Genomic DNA, 20,251 nt, shown 5'->3' on the forward strand with positions numbered 1-20,251 from the left:
ACAAGCCCAGCTGGTTCTGTGTGCAGTTGTCAGATATAGGGAGGCACCAGGCGGGTGTGATGAGGATGCTGGATAGGGCAGGACTGACCAGCTCGTTCTTTCATGCAGCCTCATCATGGGGTGCCAGGCCAGGTGGCTGACCTAATGCAATAAGCCCCCTGCTACCTGCCTCTTTATTTGCATTTTGGAGTTTGCCCCTATGCTCCAGCCTTGCTTGCATTTTTCCTTATTAGATATTGAAGTATCTGGGTCTGGGAATTGCATTACAGATGTCCTGTCTGCACTGACTCTGGAGGTTGTGATTCAATTTGCAAATTTCTCACCAATATCCTCTTCCCCCACTGCTCCATAACAGGTAAACCCATTAGTGCAGCAACATGTTGCCAGAGCAGCGTGGGGTTGGGGCAGGAGGAATGCCCCCATTTGTGTGAGCTGCCTGGCTGTGCCTTGTGATGGGGAGAAGGCAATGAGGTTCTGTTCCCTTGAGGGGTCTGCTCTGAACAGGGCTGCAAGGGGTGCTCTGATCTCTTGGGGCTTCTCCATCCCTTGGGGATAAAAGAGTTGAGCTGGCTCTGGGTGGGGTGTGTTGGTTCAGCATGTTGTCCCCCACCTGAGCCGTGGGTAGATGTAAATGGCTTGTGGCACCACTGAGACTGTGGCCTAAGTGCTCTGCCCACCCCTTGCCTGTCCACATCCCCAGGTGCCAGATGCCATCCTGAAGTGCCAGCGTGCAGGCATCACTGTCCGCATGGTGACTGGGGACAACATCAACACTGCCCGTGCCATTGCCACCAAGTGTGGCATCCTGCTGCCTGGAGAGGACTTCCTATGCCTGGAGGGGAAGGAGTTCAACCGGCTCATCCGCAATGAGAAGGGCGAGGTGGGAGAGCAGCAAAGGGCTCTGCAGTGGGGTGGCTGGCTGCTTTGGTGGTCACACTCCGGTGAGGCAGGAGGCGTTTGGAAGTCCCTGTGCCTCCTCACACCCACCCTGTCCTGCAGGTGGAACAGGAACAGCTGGACAAGGTCTGGCCCAAGCTGCGTGTGCTGGCCCGCTCATCCCCAACAGATAAGCACACGCTAGTCAAAGGTGGGTGCGTGCCTGCTCCTGGTGCTTGCCACCTTTCCCCCAAGTGCCCCGGGCTGCTCTGCCCAGCTGCTTCTTGCAGTGTGATCTCTGCTAGAGCGTGCCCTCAAAGCTAACGTTTGCTGCGCTCCTTGCTCCCCATTGCAGGCATTATTGACAGCACTGTTGGTGACCAGCGGCAGGTGGTGGCTGTCACCGGAGATGGAACCAATGATGGTCCCGCTCTGAAGAAAGCTGATGTTGGATTTGCTATGGTACAGAAGGGAGTGGGTTTGCCAGCAGGTGCTCCCTGGCTGTGGGGAGTGGCCTTTGCTTTTCAGGCAGAGGAACTGAGGACCTACATGATTGTTAAATTCTCTCTGGAGCAGTGGAACTCTTTTTCCAAGTCTTCCTTAAGGGCTTAAAATGGAGAAATAAACCTGTTCAGTGCTTGGTGTGAATTCTCAGGAATCTTCTAGGACTGCTAGCAAGTGATTGGAAAACAGTCCTCCAATAGCCTGGGTTAGGGGTGGGTTTTTCTGACCCACTGCTTTGCTTGCATCCTCCCAGAGCAGCAGTCAAACAGTAACCTTGTGCTGTGCTGCCCAGCTTTTCTCTGAAGCTCGTGCTCTGCAAAATTTAGGGGTTCCCATCCAAAACAGTTCTTGCAAGTCTCAATTGAGGGGAAAACACCGGGGAATTGTCTCCTTGCAGGGTGTTTCAGGGTGTGCTTGATATGTTGCATTTTCTGGAAAGAAAAGCAGTGTTGCAGAGCTGGGTGTGGAGCTTGTCCTGTGACTTACCCCTGCCCACTTTCTTCCTGGCCCTTAAGGGCATTGCAGGCACCGATGTTGCAAAGGAGGCTTCAGATATCATCCTGACGGATGACAACTTCACCAGCATTGTCAAGGCGGTGATGTGGGGTCGCAATGTGTATGACAGCATCTCCAAGTTCCTACAGTTCCAGTTGACTGTTAACGTGGTGGCTGTCATCGTGGCTTTCACAGGCGCCTGCATCACACAGGTATGGGGCTGCTGCTCTCAGCAGAGGAGTGGAGCACCGTGCAAAATAGAGGTAAAAATGGGCTGGTTTAGTTGGTATGTCATGTTCTCCATGCTCTCCCTGCAGGATTCTCCCCTGAAAGCTGTGCAGATGCTGTGGGTGAACCTGATCATGGACACATTTGCCTCCTTAGCACTGGCCACAGAGCCTCCATCTGAATCCCTGCTGCTCCGCAAGCCATATGGCCGCAACAAGCCACTCATCTCCCGCACCATGATGAAGAACATCCTGGGACACGCTGTGTACCAGCTGACTATCATTTTCACACTACTTTTTGCGGGTGAGCTTTGAGACCCTAAGGAATTGGGGGGATTAGCCCAATTATTATTGGTGGTATTATAATCAGAGGGCTTATACTGAGTGCATTCTGTACTTCAGTGGCTGAAGGTTTCAACCAGGAAAGCAAATTTTCTGTATTTTTATGGCCTTTTTAAGGAAATGATGGTTTAGTGGGGTTGGTGTGGGGGAATCCAGGTGGGTCAAGGGATCTTCACTGAGAGCCTGGGACTCTTAATTCCACCTCCACCAGTGTGGAGAAGATGAGATCCCATTCCTTTTCTCCCTGCCCGTGTCCCACCTCAAACCTCTTTTCTGCTTAGGGGAGAAGCTGTTTGACATTGACAGTGGTCGGAACGCCCCATTGCATTCCCCACCCACTGAGCACTACACCATCGTCTTCAACACCTTTGTCATGATGCAGTTATTCAATGAGATCAATGCACGCAAGATTCACGGGGAGAGGAATGTCTTTGAGGCCATCTACCGCAACCCCATCTTCTGCACAGTGGTGCTGGGGACGTTTGCAGCCCAGGTGAGGCTGCGTGGGCACAGCATGGGTAGAAAGGAATGGGTGGTGGGACTGGAAGGGGTCAGTGACACAGGGAGGACCTGCTTGTGCTGCAGTTCCTCTCTAGCAGCTTCTCAGTGACTCCAAAGCTGACAACTGGGGGCTAAATTGACTGGGGAGGTTCCAGGGCTGGATAGCCAGCTTGTGCCTCTGGTGGCCTTACTGGTCTAGATGGGAGGATCTAACCCTCATCTCAGGGAGGGGGAGAAGATCTGTGGGTCTGGAGGATCTTTTCTTCCTGTGACTACCTATCGTTGTAGCCCTGTAAGCTTCCAGTGTGTGACTTGTTCTCTCCTGTGCTGTAGATCATCATTGTGGAGTTTGGTGGGAAGCCATTCAGCTGCTCTGGGCTCACGCTGAGCCAGTGGTTCTGGTGTATATTTATTGGAGTGGGAGAACTCCTCTGGGGCCAGGTAAGAACCAGCCTATATGAAAATCAAACTCCTGACCCTTCTTACCCAGCTGTAACCCTAGCCAAGCCTGCTTTTCCTCTTCCAACTGCTTCAGTCTCAGATTCTCCCTAGCATTTATTCAAGGCTGGGGATGGTGATGCTCCATCCCAACCCCATACCAGCAGAGAGGAAGCTGCTGGTGGGTTCCTTGCTTCCACACTACTTGCCTGAGGTGGGATGTCTCAGCTGAGCTGCTCTGCCTGCCTCTCCCCAGCTGATCTGCACGGTCCCCACCAGCCGCCTGAAGTTCCTGAAGGAAGCTGGGCATGGCATCACCAAGGAGGAGATCCCAGAGGAAGAGCTACCAGAGGATGTGGATGAGATTGACCATGCTGAGATGGAGCTGCGGCGTGGGCAGATCCTATGGTTCAGGGGTCTCAACAGGATACAGACGCAGGTAATGTGGGGCAGTGGGTCCTGTGGGCCTTTCTTCTCTCTCTTTTTCTCTTTCCCTTTTCTTTCTAGGGGCTCCGTCTGGAAAGAGGTGACAGCCACTGCTCAGACGATGCCATCATCTCCTGTGCCTTCCTGGGTCTGTCCTGGTTTTGGGAAACCAGGTTTTGGGAAACCAGGGCAGCCTGACTTTCTGGGACAGCCTGGGGTGGGCAGGGGGTGGTACAGGTTCTGTTCTGACACACAATGTGGCCAATGGGCACCTTGCTGGTAGCAGAGCAGTGCTGGAGCTGCAGTGATCCCAGAGGGATCAGCCCCATGGAGCTGCAGCATGGAGCACTGAGCTCTCTCCTGCTCTGCCTCTGGGGCTCTTACAGTAAGGCTGTTTTCCACTTCAGGCTGAGGTGAGCTCATATAGACCTTGGGCAGTCTGAGATGGCTGGGGAAGGCGTCTGCCCCTTGTCAAAAGGTTGCTGGAGCTTCCAAGAGCTGGCTGTGCTCTCTGAGCTCAGGACCTCAGGCTGAGTCTGGCTCCCTCGGTCCTTGAGGAGAGCTCTGCTCCAAGAGGGGGGTGGCTGTGGACAAGCATCACCTCCCTCTGCCCTTGGGGGCACTTTCCATCCCTCCCGGCCAGCTCTTCTGCTCCATGTCTGCTGCTCTTGGCCCTGCAGCAGGGAAAGGGAGGAGAATTGGTAAATATGATTTTTACATCAGTTGTTTCTCTGACTTTTTTTTTTTTTTTTTCTTCCTGAGAGGTATTTTTTGTTGTTGTTGTTGTGTTTTTTTTCCCTGCCCTGCCTCCTCAGTGGTTGGCTGTTTGGGGCAGGGGGATCTCCTGCAGTGAGGTCTCTGCCCTTTTTCCCCGTGAGGCCCAGGATGGAGCTGCCTCAGGGAGCAAAGCTTGGGGCTGCTATGTTACCCTTTATTTGCACTTCTCAGGCCTTGTAACAGATCAAGTTGACTGAAGCGGCCCAAGTGCAGGCACTGGAGCTAGCATAGCAGCTGTGTCATGTTGCTTTGGCTTGGCTACTCTTTGAGATTTTTGCCTCGAGGGTTTCAAGGCGAAAGGCAATGCTAGCAGGGGCTGAGCTGTCCCTGGGAGCCCTGGCTCAGGTCAGGAAGCAATCCCAATGTCCTGGTAGGTATGGACAGCCAGAAGTCAGGCATGCTGCTGGCTCTGTGCCTGTGCATTGTGTCCGTGGGCTCTGGATTCTGTCCTGTAAGCTGTGGTGGACCTGTTGCAGCACCTAGGAGCATTGTTCCCCACTGCGGTTGCTAGCAAATCTTGAAACCTCTTGAGCACATTTTTATAACTGTGGTGCCCCACATGTGAAGCAGAGCAGCAACAGATCAAACCTGAGCAGTTTAGAGGAGTCTGTTCCCACCTGGCATGCCTTAAACAGGCCATGTTCCTTGTGGCCAGCCTGGTATGCTGGAGCAGGGTGTCCCTCTGTGGATGGAGGTCAGACTGGGCAAGGAGCAAAGCAGAGTGTGAGGCAACTGTGGGGTCAGTGAGAGCTGCATGTGGGTCTGGAGAAAGCATCCTTTCCCCTGGGAAGCAGAGAGGGGCTGACGCAGGGCAAGGGACAGCCAAGGGGACATGAGTCAGGGAAGCCTCTGGACAATGCTTGGTCCCTCTTTCCCCACAGTGTGCCATGGGTGTAGCATCCTGGCTCCTTCCTTGCCTACTCTACCAGCTCTGTTTATGGGCTTTGTGTTATTCTGGGGTAGAGGCTGTGGAATGCATAGGATGCTATGGTCCTGTGTACCCGCTGCATTCCAGCATCGAGCCCCGTGGGGCTGCAGGTCCACAAATTCTTTCCCAGTGCAATTTTCCAGGCTGCCAGCTCACATCTCTGCTGCCCTCTCTCTCTCTGCTCGTCCTGCAGCTCTGGGGATGACCTGGGTTGTTCCCGGTGCTGCTCCCCCTCACCTCATCTCTTGGTGTTGGAACAAACCCTACACCTTTTGCACCCTCGAGGACTGGAAACCCACCTCTCCTTTGCCCCCATGCACTGACCAAACCTGTATAGGTTTTTGGGAGTGCAGGCTGGGGCGGGGGTTGGCTCTCTCATTCTTCCTCCTCCATCTCTCCGTCCTTCTTCCTTCCTATCCCTGTGTGTCTACCCCAACCCTGCTCCCTCTGTCCCTGACCCCTGTCTTTGTTTCTGGCTGGGGCAATGCTATCTCACTCTCTGATTCTTTGCAGATGGACGTAGTTTACACATTCCAGACCGGCGCCTCCTCTTTGCAGGGAGCCCTCAGGAGACAGCCTTCCATCGTGAGCCAGCACCACGATGTAAAAAATGTTTCTAGCCCAACCCATGTAGCTCTTTCCTCCGTCAATTCCACTCCCACCACTTCTGCTGTTGCTGCTGCTGCATCTTCTCCTGCGGGCAGTGAGTGATAGTCTATTACAATGCATGACTTCTAATAACCACAGAGCACTGCACAACCTGACCCAGCCTGCGCTCTTTCCCTCTGACCCACTGTTTTCGAAAGTGAAGGATGGGGTAGAAGATGGTGTTTATTTATTTATTTATTTATTTTAAAAAAAGCTGTTGGATCTTTAACAAGTTGGTGATAATTTTTGGTCCTTCCCTCACCCCATGCCTTGTTGCTTTCTTCTTTTTTTTTTTTTCCACCTCTTCTCCTTTGCAGGATTGGAGTGTGAGTCCACCCTCCTGAGGGGGGGGGATGCAAAATTGGTGGTTCTGGCTGAAAGAATTGTGCTAATTTCTGAGCAGCTCAGAGCACCACTATGAGAGGGGTGTGCTGTTTGTGCCCAAACGCTGCCAGTTCTTTGCAGCACAGCTCTACCCAGCCCCAGGAGCTGGTGGAGAGATTGCTTTTCTGGAGCCCTACATTTGGAAGCAAAGCAACCTCTCAGCCCTTCCTACAGCACACTGCTGGGGCTGGCTGAGCTGTGGAGCCGTGCTGCCTGCATGCTCTCTGCCTCTTGCCTTATGTGTGAGTGACAGTGGGGGGGTTTGCTCCCTGCTGCACTCAGCAGTGCAGGAGCAGCTGGGTGCTCCGCATCGCTCGCCCACAGACAGACCCACTGGTTCAGTGTGCAACCTCCCTATCCCAGAGTTAACCTGCATGCCTTGTGGGGCAGGGCAGAGGGCTCCATGCCCAACCTGGAGTACTCACACCCCCGGGGTCCCACAGAGCCCAGCCTTGAGGCTGGAGAAAACCTTGGGCTACACACACGTGCAGCAACTTGGCCGAAGTGTTAATGCTGCCGTGGCAAGGAGCACACCTAAGTTTGTCCCCAGCTCTGCAAGGGATGGTATGGGGGCTCTGCTGGTCCCCTGGTGGCCCTAGAGCATCACCACCCCATGCAGCATCTCAGTGAGGCCAGGCTGGCTGCTCCATTTTATGCCTGCAACTTTCTACATGCAGATGGGGTGGAAAACATGGCTGGACAAAGCTGGATCTTGCTTCTAACAGTGGCTTTCCAGAGCAAAGCAAATCCTGCTCTGATGCAGTGCCCTGTGTTTGTTATGAGCAGAATAATGGCTCATGAGCATGTGAGTGAGGAGTCTGTCTGCAGGGCTGTGAGTAGGTAGTGCATCTTTCTCAGATAATTGGCTTTTTTATTGCATGTTTTTCTTCTTCTGTTCTTATTAAAGAAATACCCTGGGTGACTTTTTGAGCAGCTTTCAGTCTCCAGTGTTTATGCGGTGTGGCAGAGAAAACTTTGCATAATTTTGTTTTCTCTCTATTTAGTCAATACTGATGCCTGAGTTTTGTTTAACCCCAGTGTTTCTGAAGCAGCACATCTGCCTTCTGGTCATCTCTGCCACCACCAAGGTGTTCTGACCTGAACAGGGGGTTTGGATGGACAAAATCACATGGCAGTTTTTTGTTTTTTGTTGGTTTTTTTTTTTCAGTCTGTGGATTAATGTTCTCCCTGTTATGGAGCAAGGGATGGGTATCTTGGATAGCAAGTGTCCTTCCAGGAAGGAAACAGTTTCACCAACAGCTAACCCAAGATGCTAAGTCTTCCCTCTGTTTTCTATCTAGATATTTCTCTATTCCCTTTGTTGTTTTCCTTACCTTTCTCTGAGCTCCAGTTCCCTCTACAGATTAACAGTGTCCTGCTGTCTTCCACTTCATGTCTGGGATGAGTTTTCCAGGGCCGGACCTCAGCAGCCCTGTGTGCTCTGTTGGAGGCAATGGAGGAAAGGGAGATCTTGTGAGGGCCCTCCAAGAGGTGGTTGGCAGAGCTTACTTTGTGTCTGGTCGGACCTGGTCTGGGGCAATGGGGCCCAGCAGTTGTGGTGCATCATGCAGGAAGTGTCACTTCCACCTCACTGTGCACAGTGATTTTGCAATGATGGTGCAAAATGAAAGTGAACTGTAAAGGTTATGTTAAGCTCTTTTAATGAGGGAACAGCTTCTTGAATTAATCTTGCAGCAGTTGTTCAAGAGATGGTTGAATCAATGAATAAATGGGAAAAGCTGCTGTTCTGGCAGAGCTGATGGCGTTGGGTGGTGAGTGGGCTCTGGGCTCACCTGTGCTGCAAGTAGTGAGGAAAGGAAAGCTGTGAGGCTGCTCCAGAGCTTGTGCTACGGTCCCTGCTGTGCTGGCAGGCACTGAGGCACTCCTTAGCTAAGTTAGGCTAGCTATCTGTGGCTTTTTGCACACCATGTTTAGGGCAGTCAGTGCTTGTGGTTGCCCTTCCAGAGGTGCTGACGGAGTGCTGCATTGTTGGTCTCAGTCACGGATGATCTGCTCAGTGGTCTGCCTTGCCTTATGCATTGATATTAAATCCTGATTTTTATCTAGGATGTTGCTGTGGTCACTAGTGCAGCAAACAGCTCTGAATCCCTCTTCCCAGCCGTGGAAACTTACTGTTTTCACAAACCAGCTGGTGCCCCAGCATCAGCATTCCTCCTGAGTGTCTGCCTTCCAGCTCATGGGCTCCGAGCTGGCTTGTTTGTTTCTAGCGAGGATGTGCTGTATCTGTGGGGTTGCCCTGGTGTGGGGTAGCAGCGCCATTCTGAGCCTGATGCGAAGCAGACTCAAAACTGCATCCCCTGTGCTGAGGGAACCCTGGAGCACTGTGCAGGTAAACCTCCAGAGTTTCAGGCATGAGAGTCGTATCTGAGTAAATTCTCTGGTCTGCTTTTGCGGGTGCTGTTAAAGCTGAGGCCGGTGATCCCCAGAGACTCCGTCTGGCTATGCTGGGTTTTATGTGCCTCCCAGCCTGGCCGTGTGTCAGAAGGCCAAGGGCTGCAGTCTCTGGAGGTTCCTGAAGAGGTGGCAATGCATACTTTCAGCATCAGATTCCAAGGGGATATGTAACTTGTTCTCCATCAGCTCTGTGTGCTCTCTGCTCCCCCTGCCGTGTGATGGGGAGTCTGCAGGGATTGCAGCGTGGGGATGCTGCAGAGAAACATCCCTTCTGTGTCATCTACAGCTCTCCTCCTGTTTGTTCCCCGGGGTATATGGAAGGGAGGCACATAATGGGGCTCCTCAGGTGCTGGAACTGCTTTCTCCGTCTGTGCGCCTGGAGATGGAGCAGGAGGAGCAGTGCTGCTGTGGGGAGGGGTCACTGATGGCCCAGGTAGTTCCCAGGGGACAGGGAGGGTGACACAAGCTAGCAGGGTGCTAGTGTGAGCCCTGGCAAACTGGGGGCACCCAGGGAGAGGCAGCAAGCAGAGCATCCATGGGAGCTACCATGGAGTCATCTGAGAGCTGCTTTGGGGAGGGCTGTATGTGGTGCATGTTTGTCACCTGTCGTGCAAGGAGGGCTGCACTTCCAGAGGAATTAGCAAGAGCAGTGAACTTGGTGCTGGCCGTGTCCTGGCTCATTTCCAGACCTCTCCCAGTGCAGCACAGCAGGACCCCAGCTATGCAAACTGGGCTCTGGATCTCTTGCTTGTCATGCCTTGCTTTTTGGCATCAGTGGCAGCCCAGTGGTTTCACAGGAGCAGCAAGCGGCCGGGCTTTCTAGCAAGGTTTGGGATTTTGTGTGTGTGCAGCTTCAAAAAGAAATGCTATATCTGCCTTTGGGGATTGCTGGGTCCTCTTTGGCATATGCAGGGCAGGATGCAGAGCTTCAGCCCAGGATCCCAGTTGCTGCTGTGCAGGGAAGCTCACATGCATCTGGCTTCCTCCTTGCATGTTTCATTGGGTCCTGTTTTACTGCTTATGGCATCTACTTGGACCTACTGCTTCACGTGGGCTTGGAAAGTTTATGACACCTTGTAAAAGCCCGTTCCTTTCTGTAGGTCTAAGAACAGATAAAATGAACACATTGCTCCCACAGTAGTTCTTTGGATTTTTTTTAATTGAAGCAAACCCACTGTTTGTCTAACCCACCTCTTTTTTGAGTTGTAGTGCCACTTTTTTGTCTTCATTTACACACACAGATATGCGTGCGCACATGTAATGACAACTAATGCGTTTTGGCTTCTGTTCATTCAAAGTGATCTTGTTTCATTGTGGTTTTTTGTTTGTTTGTTTTTTGAATTTTTGGGGTTTTTTTTGTTTGTTTGTTTGGTTTTTTTTTTGTCTTTTCTTGCAGCTTCTGAAGTCGCCCTGTAGTCAGTTGACTCCCCATCACACACCTTGTGCCCCGTCTGGTCCATGTTGGCCCTCCTAGTTCACCGTAGATCTCTTATTTTGACTTACCTGTCTGTTCCATGGTGGTGATCATTGTTGTCTTCCTTGTTTTATTGTCCCTTTTTTTTTTTTATTTTTCTCCTGGGAGCTCTTGCCTCTCATGGCAGCTACTAACCCTTCTTTTATTTATTTCCATGTTCTGCACCCTTACCTGATGGCAGATCAAGGTGGTGAATGCGTTCCGTAGCTCCTTGTACGAAGGCCTCGAGAAACCTGAGTACAGAAGCTCCATCCATAACTTCATGACTCATCCGGAGTTCATCCTGGAGGAAGATGAGCCTCGAACACCATTCCTTGACAGCGCTGAAGATGACCCCGAGACCGATGGACTCAAAAAGCGAGGTGGGGGCAGCCTGGGTGGATCTTCATCCCTCAACAGAAATAACAACGCAGTGGATAGTGATCAAACCGAGGTCAACTTTGTGGAGCCTGAAAGCTTCTTTCACAGCTTGGAGACATCAGTTTGACCTTAGAACATTGACCCCCCTCCTCCCTCTCACCACTGCCCTCCTTTGCCCCACGTCCAGTGTGATGTTGACATCAGTAACTGATCACACGCTGCAGTCGCTTTGTGTCAAACTGCTCATAAGTATGTCATTTGGGGTTGGTTGGTTTGGTTTTTTTACTATGTTCAGCTGTGGGAAGCAGAGTACCGTGAAGCTGAGTATTAGAAGAGGGGACATTGTGCATTTTCACCCCTAATTTTCAGTGGTACTCACCCAAGTGAAACAGCCAGGTTATTTCCTCTCTGAGAGTTGGGCTCCATGTGTCTTCAGGGGGTTTTCACGTTGAAAAATGCATGTATCAAGGAAGCTTGAATTGTTGTAGTCTTACATGCACGGTCCCTGCCTGAGGGCTGAGGTGCACTTGTGACTTTCTTTTTCCACTTCGGGTTTTTAAGGTTTTCTTCCAGTGTCGGGGTTTATTCTTTGCTATGGGATTTGTCCCCCAGTTACTTACTTCACAGTGGGAAGTTAGGGGAGTTAGCACTGTAGTGCAAAAAGCTTAAAAAAACAAACAGACAAAAAACAAAAAAACAAAAAACTACCAAAAAAAACCCATGAAAAAAAAACAAACCATCAACAAACAAAAACAGTCGGGAGGAAGGTGTTTACTCACAGGTTGCTCGGACAGGGATGTACACCAGTCTTCCACCTTGATCAATGGTACCCAGCCTTTACAGCTCCTCCTTTTGCCTCCTTTTGTGTGCACGCATTGCTGTGTGTTTCCAAATCAATCTCTGGTAGACAAGGAATGAAGGTGGCTTGGCTTCAGTGTGAGGGCTTGACTTTATTTTTTTCCTTTTTTTTTTTTTCTTTTCCTCCCTGCCATGAAGTAAGGTGGAGGTGAATGGCAGTTCAAGCGTGGTGAAGAAAAAACAAATGGCAGTGAGAAATGGGGTGCTTTCTTTTGGAGGAGCTGAAGGAATGCATCTCTTTTGCTTGTGAGCACCTGTGCAACATTTTGGCGAGAGCTCTGGGAACCTTTTGCAGCTCCCGCTATCAGAAGCAGAGGGACTTTTGCCTGTTTTGGATTGTCTGTACTCCTTCTGGGCTGAGTAATTCTCAGCCTCGCAGTGGAAGCGTTGGCTGCCAAGGAACCCAGAGGATGCTCCAGCTGTACCCACCAGCTCTGCATCTCACTTCCGAAGTGTGAATGGAGGATAAGTGTGGTTGATGTGCTTGGGGCAGCTCTCAGGTCATAAGAAGGACAAGTTGGGTTGTGCCCTAAAAGGGAAGGGATCTCCGTGGCCACGGGGAGGGCCTGTTGGTTTCCACCACACTCCTGCAGCTGATGCTGGTGTTGGATTGGTTGGTCAGCTGCAGCTCTTCCAGCAGAAGTGCTGTGAGCTTTGCTTGCTGCTTACTGGAGGTCGTCTCCTCACCCTGTGTCCTGCCTCCCACTGGTCTATAGTAACTGTTCCTCTGCAGGGCGAGAGCCTTGAGTTGTGGAGCAGATGTCCCATGTATCCTGGCTCTAGCCATCTTGCCAAGCCAAGAGCGGGCCAGAGCAGGAGGCAGGATTTTGCTTTGCTTGGGCTTAGTTTCTTTCCCTGCGAGTGCACCTTCGGTTGTTGTCCCCCAGTGCGCAGGGCTGAAAAGGGCTCTGCTGCTTTCTGTCCCTTGTCCCAGTTGGTTTGTGTTGGAAGCAAAGAGAACATGGCGGTAACTAGCTGTGCTGTCTGCCTGGCCTCTGTCCCTGTAGGTGTCTGAGAGGGCGGGCTGGCTGGTTAGGCTGGCTGGTTTCCTCTTTTCTTTCCTTTAAGAACGCACAGCAGAATTTCCCGTGCCTTCTCCGAGCACTGCCTGCAGCACTGCCTGCCATGCGAGGGCCCACTACTTTGCCAAGAAATAAGTGTTCCTTAATGACAACAGCAAAAACCACGTGTCTTTGTTTTGTTCCCAGCCCAGCACTGACTCATTCCTTCCTTGGGGTAGAAGGAGGGAAGGACCCAGGTGCTGAGGTCAGGCCCTGCTGCCCTGCCTGGCGTGGCAAAGGGGGGGGTGAAGGCTGGGCTCAGTACACTGCCAGCAGCAAGGAGAAATTGCCACCACTGCCCATCTCTGTTACAAATTCAGTGTTGAGACACCAGCCCTGCCCGTACAGACAAACCTGTTGCTGTCCTCCCCTTCCTCTGCAGATGAGATGAACGCTGTGGGCAGGACAGGGTGCAGCGTGCCAGGCTGTATAGTAGTGGAGGGGAAGGGGTGCTCATGGGGTCTGGTTTGGAATTGAAGGTGACATTGCTCAAAAGATCACTTTTTTTCTATTTTAAATACTTGCAAAAACAAACAAACAAACAAAAACTTAGAGGCTTACATAAATATTTATTATATGTGTTGGGGGAGGGAGGGTGCTATTTCTTTTCTATTTCTTTTTCCTTTTTATTTTTTATTTTTTTAATTATTGTTACCTCGGACCTATTTAAAAACAAACAGAAAACCAAAAAAAGACTTAAACCAATGAAAAACATCACAAAGCCAACTCTGGAGGCGCTTAATTCCCTCCCAGAGGCCTGTGACCAGCAGGTTGCCATAGGGGTCTGGTTGTTTGTTAGTTGATACTTTATTGTTCTAGTTTCCATATTAGGGGGGGAGGGGGGAAATGATTATAGATAAATATTATGCAAGAAAAAAAAAAAAGTCTAGTTTTCTTTAGATCAGAAACTGATATTTTTATGTCAGCCATATGTATTTTGTTTAAAGTAAAAATAAAATAAAAATCTTATGGTCCTGCATCTGCAGCGGCTCCTGACTGCATAATGGCAATTCCCAGTGATGGCGTATTGCCATCTGTGCCAGTCAGCCTCCTTTTTTCTGAGCAGCCATCTTTATACTAGATGTTAGCTGGATGACAATTTATATATATATACATATATATATATAATTTATGTTGGTATGGCTGGTTGCTTAAGGTAAAGCGTTTATTGTGCATACATCTTTCATGTAAAGTATTTTTTCCTATTTAGTTTCAGTGATATACTGGCAGCAGATGACTATTGGGTTAAGTTATTGAGGATATTATGAAAACAAACAAAAAAAACCCACATCTGGTGAGATGGGCGCTTTGCTGGTGAGGCATGGACAGCAGCATGGACTCTGGGGACTCTGCAACATGCCTTGAAAGAGGGGGAGGTTTTCTTTTATGCTTTGTTTGAACTGCAATATATGCCATTGCCGGACAGGAACCGAAGACATACCCTGTGATCTGTGTTAACTTGCCTTGGAATGCTTTGTTATTAAAACACTCTGAACATAATTTTGCATCCAGTTCTTAATGACAGCAGGGTCTCTGGTGGTGGTGGTTTTCCATGAAGTAAATGGGCAGATTGGTACCAAAGACATTACATCGCATCCTGTGTGCAGTGCTGAACTGGCATTCTTAGGCATTTGCATTCTGTGATGGAGTTTTCTTTTATTTGCACAGGGGCTGTACTTCAAAGGTTTTGTGCAATAAGGTTTGAGGACAATTTTGAAACAATCTCAAGAAGGAAAAAAACAAAACTGAATTTTAGCAGGGGCAGCCTCTGTGGCACTCAGCCCCTCTTGAACTGCTTCTTCCTGTGCCAGGACTCGGGATGATGGGAAAGCCCCCTCCCAGTCCCAGGGAGCGCACCTCTGATGCCACTGGCTGCGTGACTGCGGGGACTGAGCACCTCCATGGTAACATCCCTGCAGGGAAAGGATGCTCATAGCACCAGCAGCTGCTCTTCAGCCCTGTGTCCAGCAGCCGTGCAATCATCACTCCTTGGAGCACAGGGGCCCTGCGTGGCTCACAGCTCTTCCTCATCCAGCACCTCCTTGCAAAGGCTGTCCTCTGCCTTCCTCATCCTCCTGCTCAATGAAAAGGAAACCAGTTTTTGTTCGAAGAAGCCCATTGCTATCACTGTCTTTAGTTTATTTCCTGCCCTTGGTTTTTTTTTTGTTTTTTTTTTTAATATATATATATATATATGTCTGTGTGAGTGTATGTGTGTGTATATATATACAGTATTAAACCAACATGTGTGTATATATAATTTATCCAGCGCTCTCACAGCAAAATTTTCATTTGAAGAGGGCACTCAGAGCTGATTTTTTTTTTTTTCTTTTCAAATAAGTAGAATAATAAGCACTGGTATTTTTGTATAAAAACAGAAAAATACAAAACAAAAGGCTGAGTATTATGTGGCATGCATGACATTAAAAAAAAAAATAGTGGTTTCAAAACTGTATGTACCCTGGTGTGTTTGCCATATCCTAGAGTCCAGCTTAAAGTGCACCTGATCTGTATTGAATTTTGATATTAATCCCTATGTAAAATGTTTTGCATGTAATTTATATGGTGCTTGGGAGGAAAAAAAGAAAGAAAAAAAAAAAAAAAAGAGTTGTCAGTTGGCTTCTTGTGAGAACATGGACTCCAAGATAGAATAGACAAGTTGGAAATCGAAGCAGGGGTGCGATGGTAAAGGGGGAATGCAGTAAAAAAGTGTAAGGGGTGGGGGGTGGAACAGGGCTACTGGGTTAGAATCAGTAATGCAGAAATGTTGCAGCAAGAAAATAAAGTGTGCTCACATGTAGTTGTGACATCCTTGGTGTGTGTCTGCCAGCCCGTGACATCCACGCTGTGCGCTCACCTGGCACTGGAGGAATGGCTGCACTTCCCCATTGGGAAAATGGGATAGAACGGGTGGGAACTGAGCAGCCACGCCGCTGCTCTGTGGTCCACATGGGATTTCACTGTGCGTAAGACTCCTTCCATAGGGCACAGACGGCTGCACGCGTCTCAAAAGTGGCGCCTGCGTATTGCAGATCCTGAATGTGGGGTGACGTTATGGGGAGCTCCGGAGCCGCAGTACGCATGCGCAGCTTCAGGACTGGCAGATTGTGCGCCGCGTTATGAACGGCCGGCCCTGAACCGAGATCCAGAACCGCAACACGCGGCCGGAGAGTCCGGAACGGCAACAAGCAGCCGCCATGTTGGAACGCTAATTCGGGACGGCACTACGCATGCGCCAGTTTTAGGACGGCAGTGCGCATGCGCTAGATCCTGAACAGCAAGACGCACGCGCCAATTCCGGAATAGCAATACGTATATGTTAATTAATTCCGGAATGGCAATAAGTATGTGTTAATTAATTCCGGAATAGCAATACGTATGTGTTAGTTAATTCCGGAATGGCAATACATGTGCATTGCCGTGTTATATCCCACAATGCACCAGACCGGAAAATGATGCTATTGCGCATGATCAAAATGGCGACCTTACTATTGCCGCGTTATATCCCACAATCCAGCATGCCGGAAGTGACGCTACTGCTATTGATCAAAATGGCGACCTCCAGATGCCGCGATATGCCGCGTTATATCCCACAATCCACCTTGCCGGAAGTGACGCTACTGCGCATGATCAAAATGNTGATCAAAATGGCGACCTCCAGATGCCGCGATATGCCGCGTTATATCCCACAATCCACCTTGCCGGAAGTGACGCTACTGCGCATGATCAAAATGGCGACCGCCAGATGCCACGTTATATCCCACAATGCACCATACCGGAAGTGACGCTACTGCGCATGATCAAAATGGCGACCCACAGATGCCCCGTTATGCCGCGTTATATCCCACAATGCACCTTGCCGGAAGTTACGCTACTGCGCATGATCAAAATGGCGACCTCCAGATGCCGCGATATGCCGCGTTATATCCCACAATGCACCTTGCCGGAAGCGACACTACTGCGCATGATCAAAATGGCGATCTCCAGATGCCTCCTTATACCGCGTTATATCCCACAATGCACCTTGCCGGAAGCGACACTACTGCGCATGATCAAAATGGCGATCTCCAGATGCCTCGTTATGCCGCGTTATATCCCACAATGCACCTTGCCGGAAGTGACGCTATTCCTCACTATGAAAATGGCGTCCGCGACGTGCCGGGACACTGTGGGGCTTTATGGGGTGCTGTGGGGCACAATGGAGTGTCTATGAGGCTCCATGGGCTGCTATGGGGCACTATGGAGTAGCTATGGGGTGCTATGGGGTCTCTTAGGGCCCCTATGGGGCGCTATGGGTCTCTATGTGGCTGTGTGTGGCTGTGTGGGGCCTCCACTGTCACCACCATCATTCCCCTCACACCACCCACATCAGTGCCCCCCCACCATCACCCCATTACCCCCATTATCACCATCACCCCCATTATCACTCCACCATTGTCCCCCCCACTGTCCTCCCCCACTGGAACCTCTCCCCCATTCATCACCGTTGTCCACCACCATCCACTGCTGTCACACCCATCACCTCCCCCCCACGTCACCCCACTGCCCACTTCCAAGTGGTTTTCTTCCACTCTAACCCATCTTTTCTTGGTTTTCCTCTGCTCTAACACAGCTTTTCTCGGTTTTCTTCTAATCTAACCCAAATTTTCTTGGTTTTCTTCCGCTATACGCTGTTGCACTTGTTTTTCATCTGCTATAACCACCTTTTCTTGGTTTTCCTCCACTCTAACCCCGCTTTTCTTGGTTTTCCTCCGCTCTAACCTCTCTTTTCTTGGTTTTCTTCTGCTCTAACCCTGCTTTTCTTGGTTTTCCTCCTCTCTATCCCCGCTTTTCTTGGTTTTCTTCCTTTCTAACCCTGCTTTTCTGGTTTTCTTCCGATCTATCCTAACTTTTCTTGGTTTTCTTCCGCTATACCCGTCTTTTCTTGGTTTTCTTCCGCTCTAACCCGTCTTTTCTTTGTTTTCCTCTGCTCTAACCCCGTTTTTCTTGGTTTTCCTCTGCTCTAACCCTGCTTTTCTTGGTTTTCCTACGCTCTAACCCCGCTTTTCTTGGTTTTCTTCTGCTATATACTGTTTTTCTTGGTTTTCTTCCGCTATACGCTCTTTCTCTTGGTTTTCCTCCGCTCTAACCCCGCTTTTCTTGGTTTTTCTCCACTCTAACCCAGCTTTTCTTGGTTTTCCTCTGCTCTAACCTCGCTTTTCTTGGTTTTCTTCCGCTCTAACCCCGCTTTTCTTGGTTTTCTTCTGCTCTAACCTGAGATCTTTTCTTGAGTTTCTTGCCGGCTCAACCGACTTTTCTTGGTATTTCCTTTCGCTCTAACCCGTCTTTCTTGGTTTCGCTTCACTTACGTGTTATTTCTTGTTATTACTTCCGCTCTAACCCCGTCTTTCTTGGTTTTCCTCCGCTCTAACTTCGCTTTTCTTGGTTTTCCTCCGCTCTAACCCCACTTTTCTTGGTTTTTCTTTGCTCTAACCCCGCTTTTCTTGGTTTTCCTCCACTATACCCTGTTTTTCTTGGTTTTCTTCCACTCGATCCCTGTTTTATGAGGCCCCCTTTCTCTTTCTGTAGCTAAGTGTTCTCTTTTCATCTACTATAGGGTCCTTTTTCACTATTCAGTCTATCATCTACTCATCGTCACCTTTCAACGTGGTTCCTTGTGTAACTCTATTGATACCTCCACATCTACATACAGCTTCATTGGCAAACATCAGCTCCATGTCCCCCCCAGACACCTCAAAATCCCCCCCTCAATCATCTCTGCCCCCCATCATCTCAGCATTACTCCATTATCAGAACCAGAACTTACCTCCTGTAGTGCTGTTCTAGGCCGAGCAATGTGATGGTGGAGAAGCCAAGTCCTGCAGCTCCATCCAGCAGCTCTTGGTCCAAGGCAGCAACAGAGCAGAAGAGCTTCTTCATGTGGGTAGATGTGACCACAGCGAGGAGCTCCAGCAAATACCTGCTGCCCCACAGTGCCAGCCCTTATATGAGCACCAGGAGGGGGCGGAGCCAGCCCTGCAGCCAATCGGATGCGTTGCCTGCACTTGGGCTGTACTGCTGTGTCTCCGCCCCATCATGGCTTCCAACCATGACTAAGCATTTCTATTATATCACCCTAATTATATAATGATATCACCGCCCCCATCACCCCCCATCATTCCAATGTCCCCCCAGCATCAACCCCAGAGCGGTGCCCACAGTGTCACCCCATTGTGACACTGAGATCTGCACCCCCGTGTCCATATACTGTGCTGTCATTTCTCCTCTATCCATAACCCTCCCCTTTAAGAACAAATAAATATAATTATTCACCTGTTATTGCTTTGTTTTTGTCTTTGTTCTTGATTGGAGCTGTTATGTAACATCCTGATTGGGCACCTGCTGAGGAGAGGGGCCCACCCCATGGGCACAGGTGGGGGCCGTTGAGGGGTGGATTGTGATTGGTTGGAGCCTGGCTCCTCCCCTCCTTGATTCGTATTTAAGGGCTGGGAAGGGCAGGGGGCAGCATCAGTTCCAGCTCGGTGCTCCTATAGGAGCATTGAGGGAGAGGATTCTCCTTCCTGCTGCTTTCGAGCTCTGGATGCCATATGGGATGCGACTCTGCTTGGAGATCCTTTCCTTTGGGGTCAATGGTGAGTCTTTGGCTTTGCAATGGGGTAAGGAATTTCTTTTTTATTACTGGACTGATGTCTTCTCCTTTTGATTGCTCCTAACAGCACTTATGGATGGGGTGAGAAGGAGCCGTATCTAGAGCCTCCTTCCTTTGGATGGAGGGCTCAGCCTTCACAATGGGGTGAGCGATCCCTTCTTTATTGCAGGGTTTGGGGGTGGAATGGGTCCCTTGGGGATGCTCCATCCCTAGAGGTGTTTGAGGCTGTGGGACCTTGGTGTGGTGGTTGGGTACTGTCCCCATAGCAGGGGGGTTGAATGGAGATGGTCGTGATGGTCTTCACTGCTGATCATCATTTGATTCTATGCTCATATATTGCAGAGTATCAGCCCCAGTGCTGGCTCCTATGGGACGTTGTTCATCATTATCTCCATCTGGATTCGGAGCCATTGGCTGCTGCTCTCTGGACTCGCTTCTACAGCCAGTTCTTCATCCATCTCATCATCTTCCCATGTTGATTCTCCATCTTCACCTCCTGCCTTCCATGAGCCCTGGGTCCTTCTATGAGGATCTCCATCATCACCTCCTGCCTTCCATGAGCCCTGGGTCCTTCTATGAGGATCTCCATCATCACCTCCTGCCTTCCATGAGCCCTGTGTCCTTCTATGAGGATCTCCATCTTCACCTCCTGCCTTCCATGAGCCCTGGGTCCTTCTATGAGGATCTCCTTCATCACCTCCTGCCTTCCATGAGCCCTGGGTCCTTCTATGAGGATCTCCATCATCACCTCCTGCTTCAATGAGCCCTGGGTCCTTCTATGAGGATCTCCTTCATCACCTCCTGCCTTCTATGAGCCCTGGGTCCTTCTATGAGGATCTCCATCATCACCTCCTGCCTTCTGTGAGCCCTGGGTCCTTTTATGAGGAT

General features: G+C 50.1%; 1 protein-coding gene and 1 long non-coding RNA gene across 8 annotated transcripts in view; one reads left to right on the top strand and one right to left on the bottom strand.

Annotated features, from left to right (window-relative positions):
* The window catches only part of LOC107324889 (plasma membrane calcium-transporting ATPase 4), a 34,894-nt gene extending 20,680 nt beyond the window's left edge, over positions 1–14,214 (top strand). For 2 of the 7 annotated variants that reach the window (XM_015885301.2, XM_032449247.1), the window contains 10 exons: positions 701–880; positions 1,000–1,087; positions 1,232–1,338; positions 1,896–2,087; positions 2,193–2,406; positions 2,726–2,937; positions 3,279–3,386; positions 3,640–3,822; positions 6,028–6,217; positions 10,617–14,214. In XM_015885301.2, coding sequence (XP_015740787.1) covers positions 701–880; positions 1,000–1,087; positions 1,232–1,338; positions 1,896–2,087; positions 2,193–2,406; positions 2,726–2,937; positions 3,279–3,386; positions 3,640–3,822; positions 6,028–6,217; positions 10,617–10,642 — 1,500 coding nt within the window. In that variant the 3' untranslated portion in view covers positions 10,643–14,214. Of the gene's footprint in view, positions 1–700; positions 881–999; positions 1,088–1,231; positions 1,339–1,895; positions 2,088–2,192; positions 2,407–2,725; positions 2,938–3,278; positions 3,387–3,639; positions 3,823–6,027; positions 6,226–10,616 lie in introns of those variants that run through there. The other 5 variants (XM_015885298.1, XM_015885300.1, XM_032449248.1 and 2 more) reach the window with 4 other exon arrangements.
* LOC107324890 lies at positions 11,758–18,996 on the bottom strand. Its single transcript, XR_001559582.2, has 2 exons — positions 18,521–18,996; positions 11,758–14,789 (listed from the first exon to the last, which is right to left on the bottom strand). It is a non-coding gene; the product is annotated as an uncharacterized LOC107324890 (long non-coding RNA).
* Between the last annotated feature and the right edge of the window lie 1,255 nt (positions 18,997–20,251).

Source organism: Coturnix japonica, chromosome 26, assembly GCF_001577835.2.
Source record: "Coturnix japonica isolate 7356 chromosome 26, Coturnix japonica 2.1, whole genome shotgun sequence".
Classification (NCBI taxonomy): Eukaryota; Metazoa; Chordata; class Aves; order Galliformes; family Phasianidae; genus Coturnix; species Coturnix japonica.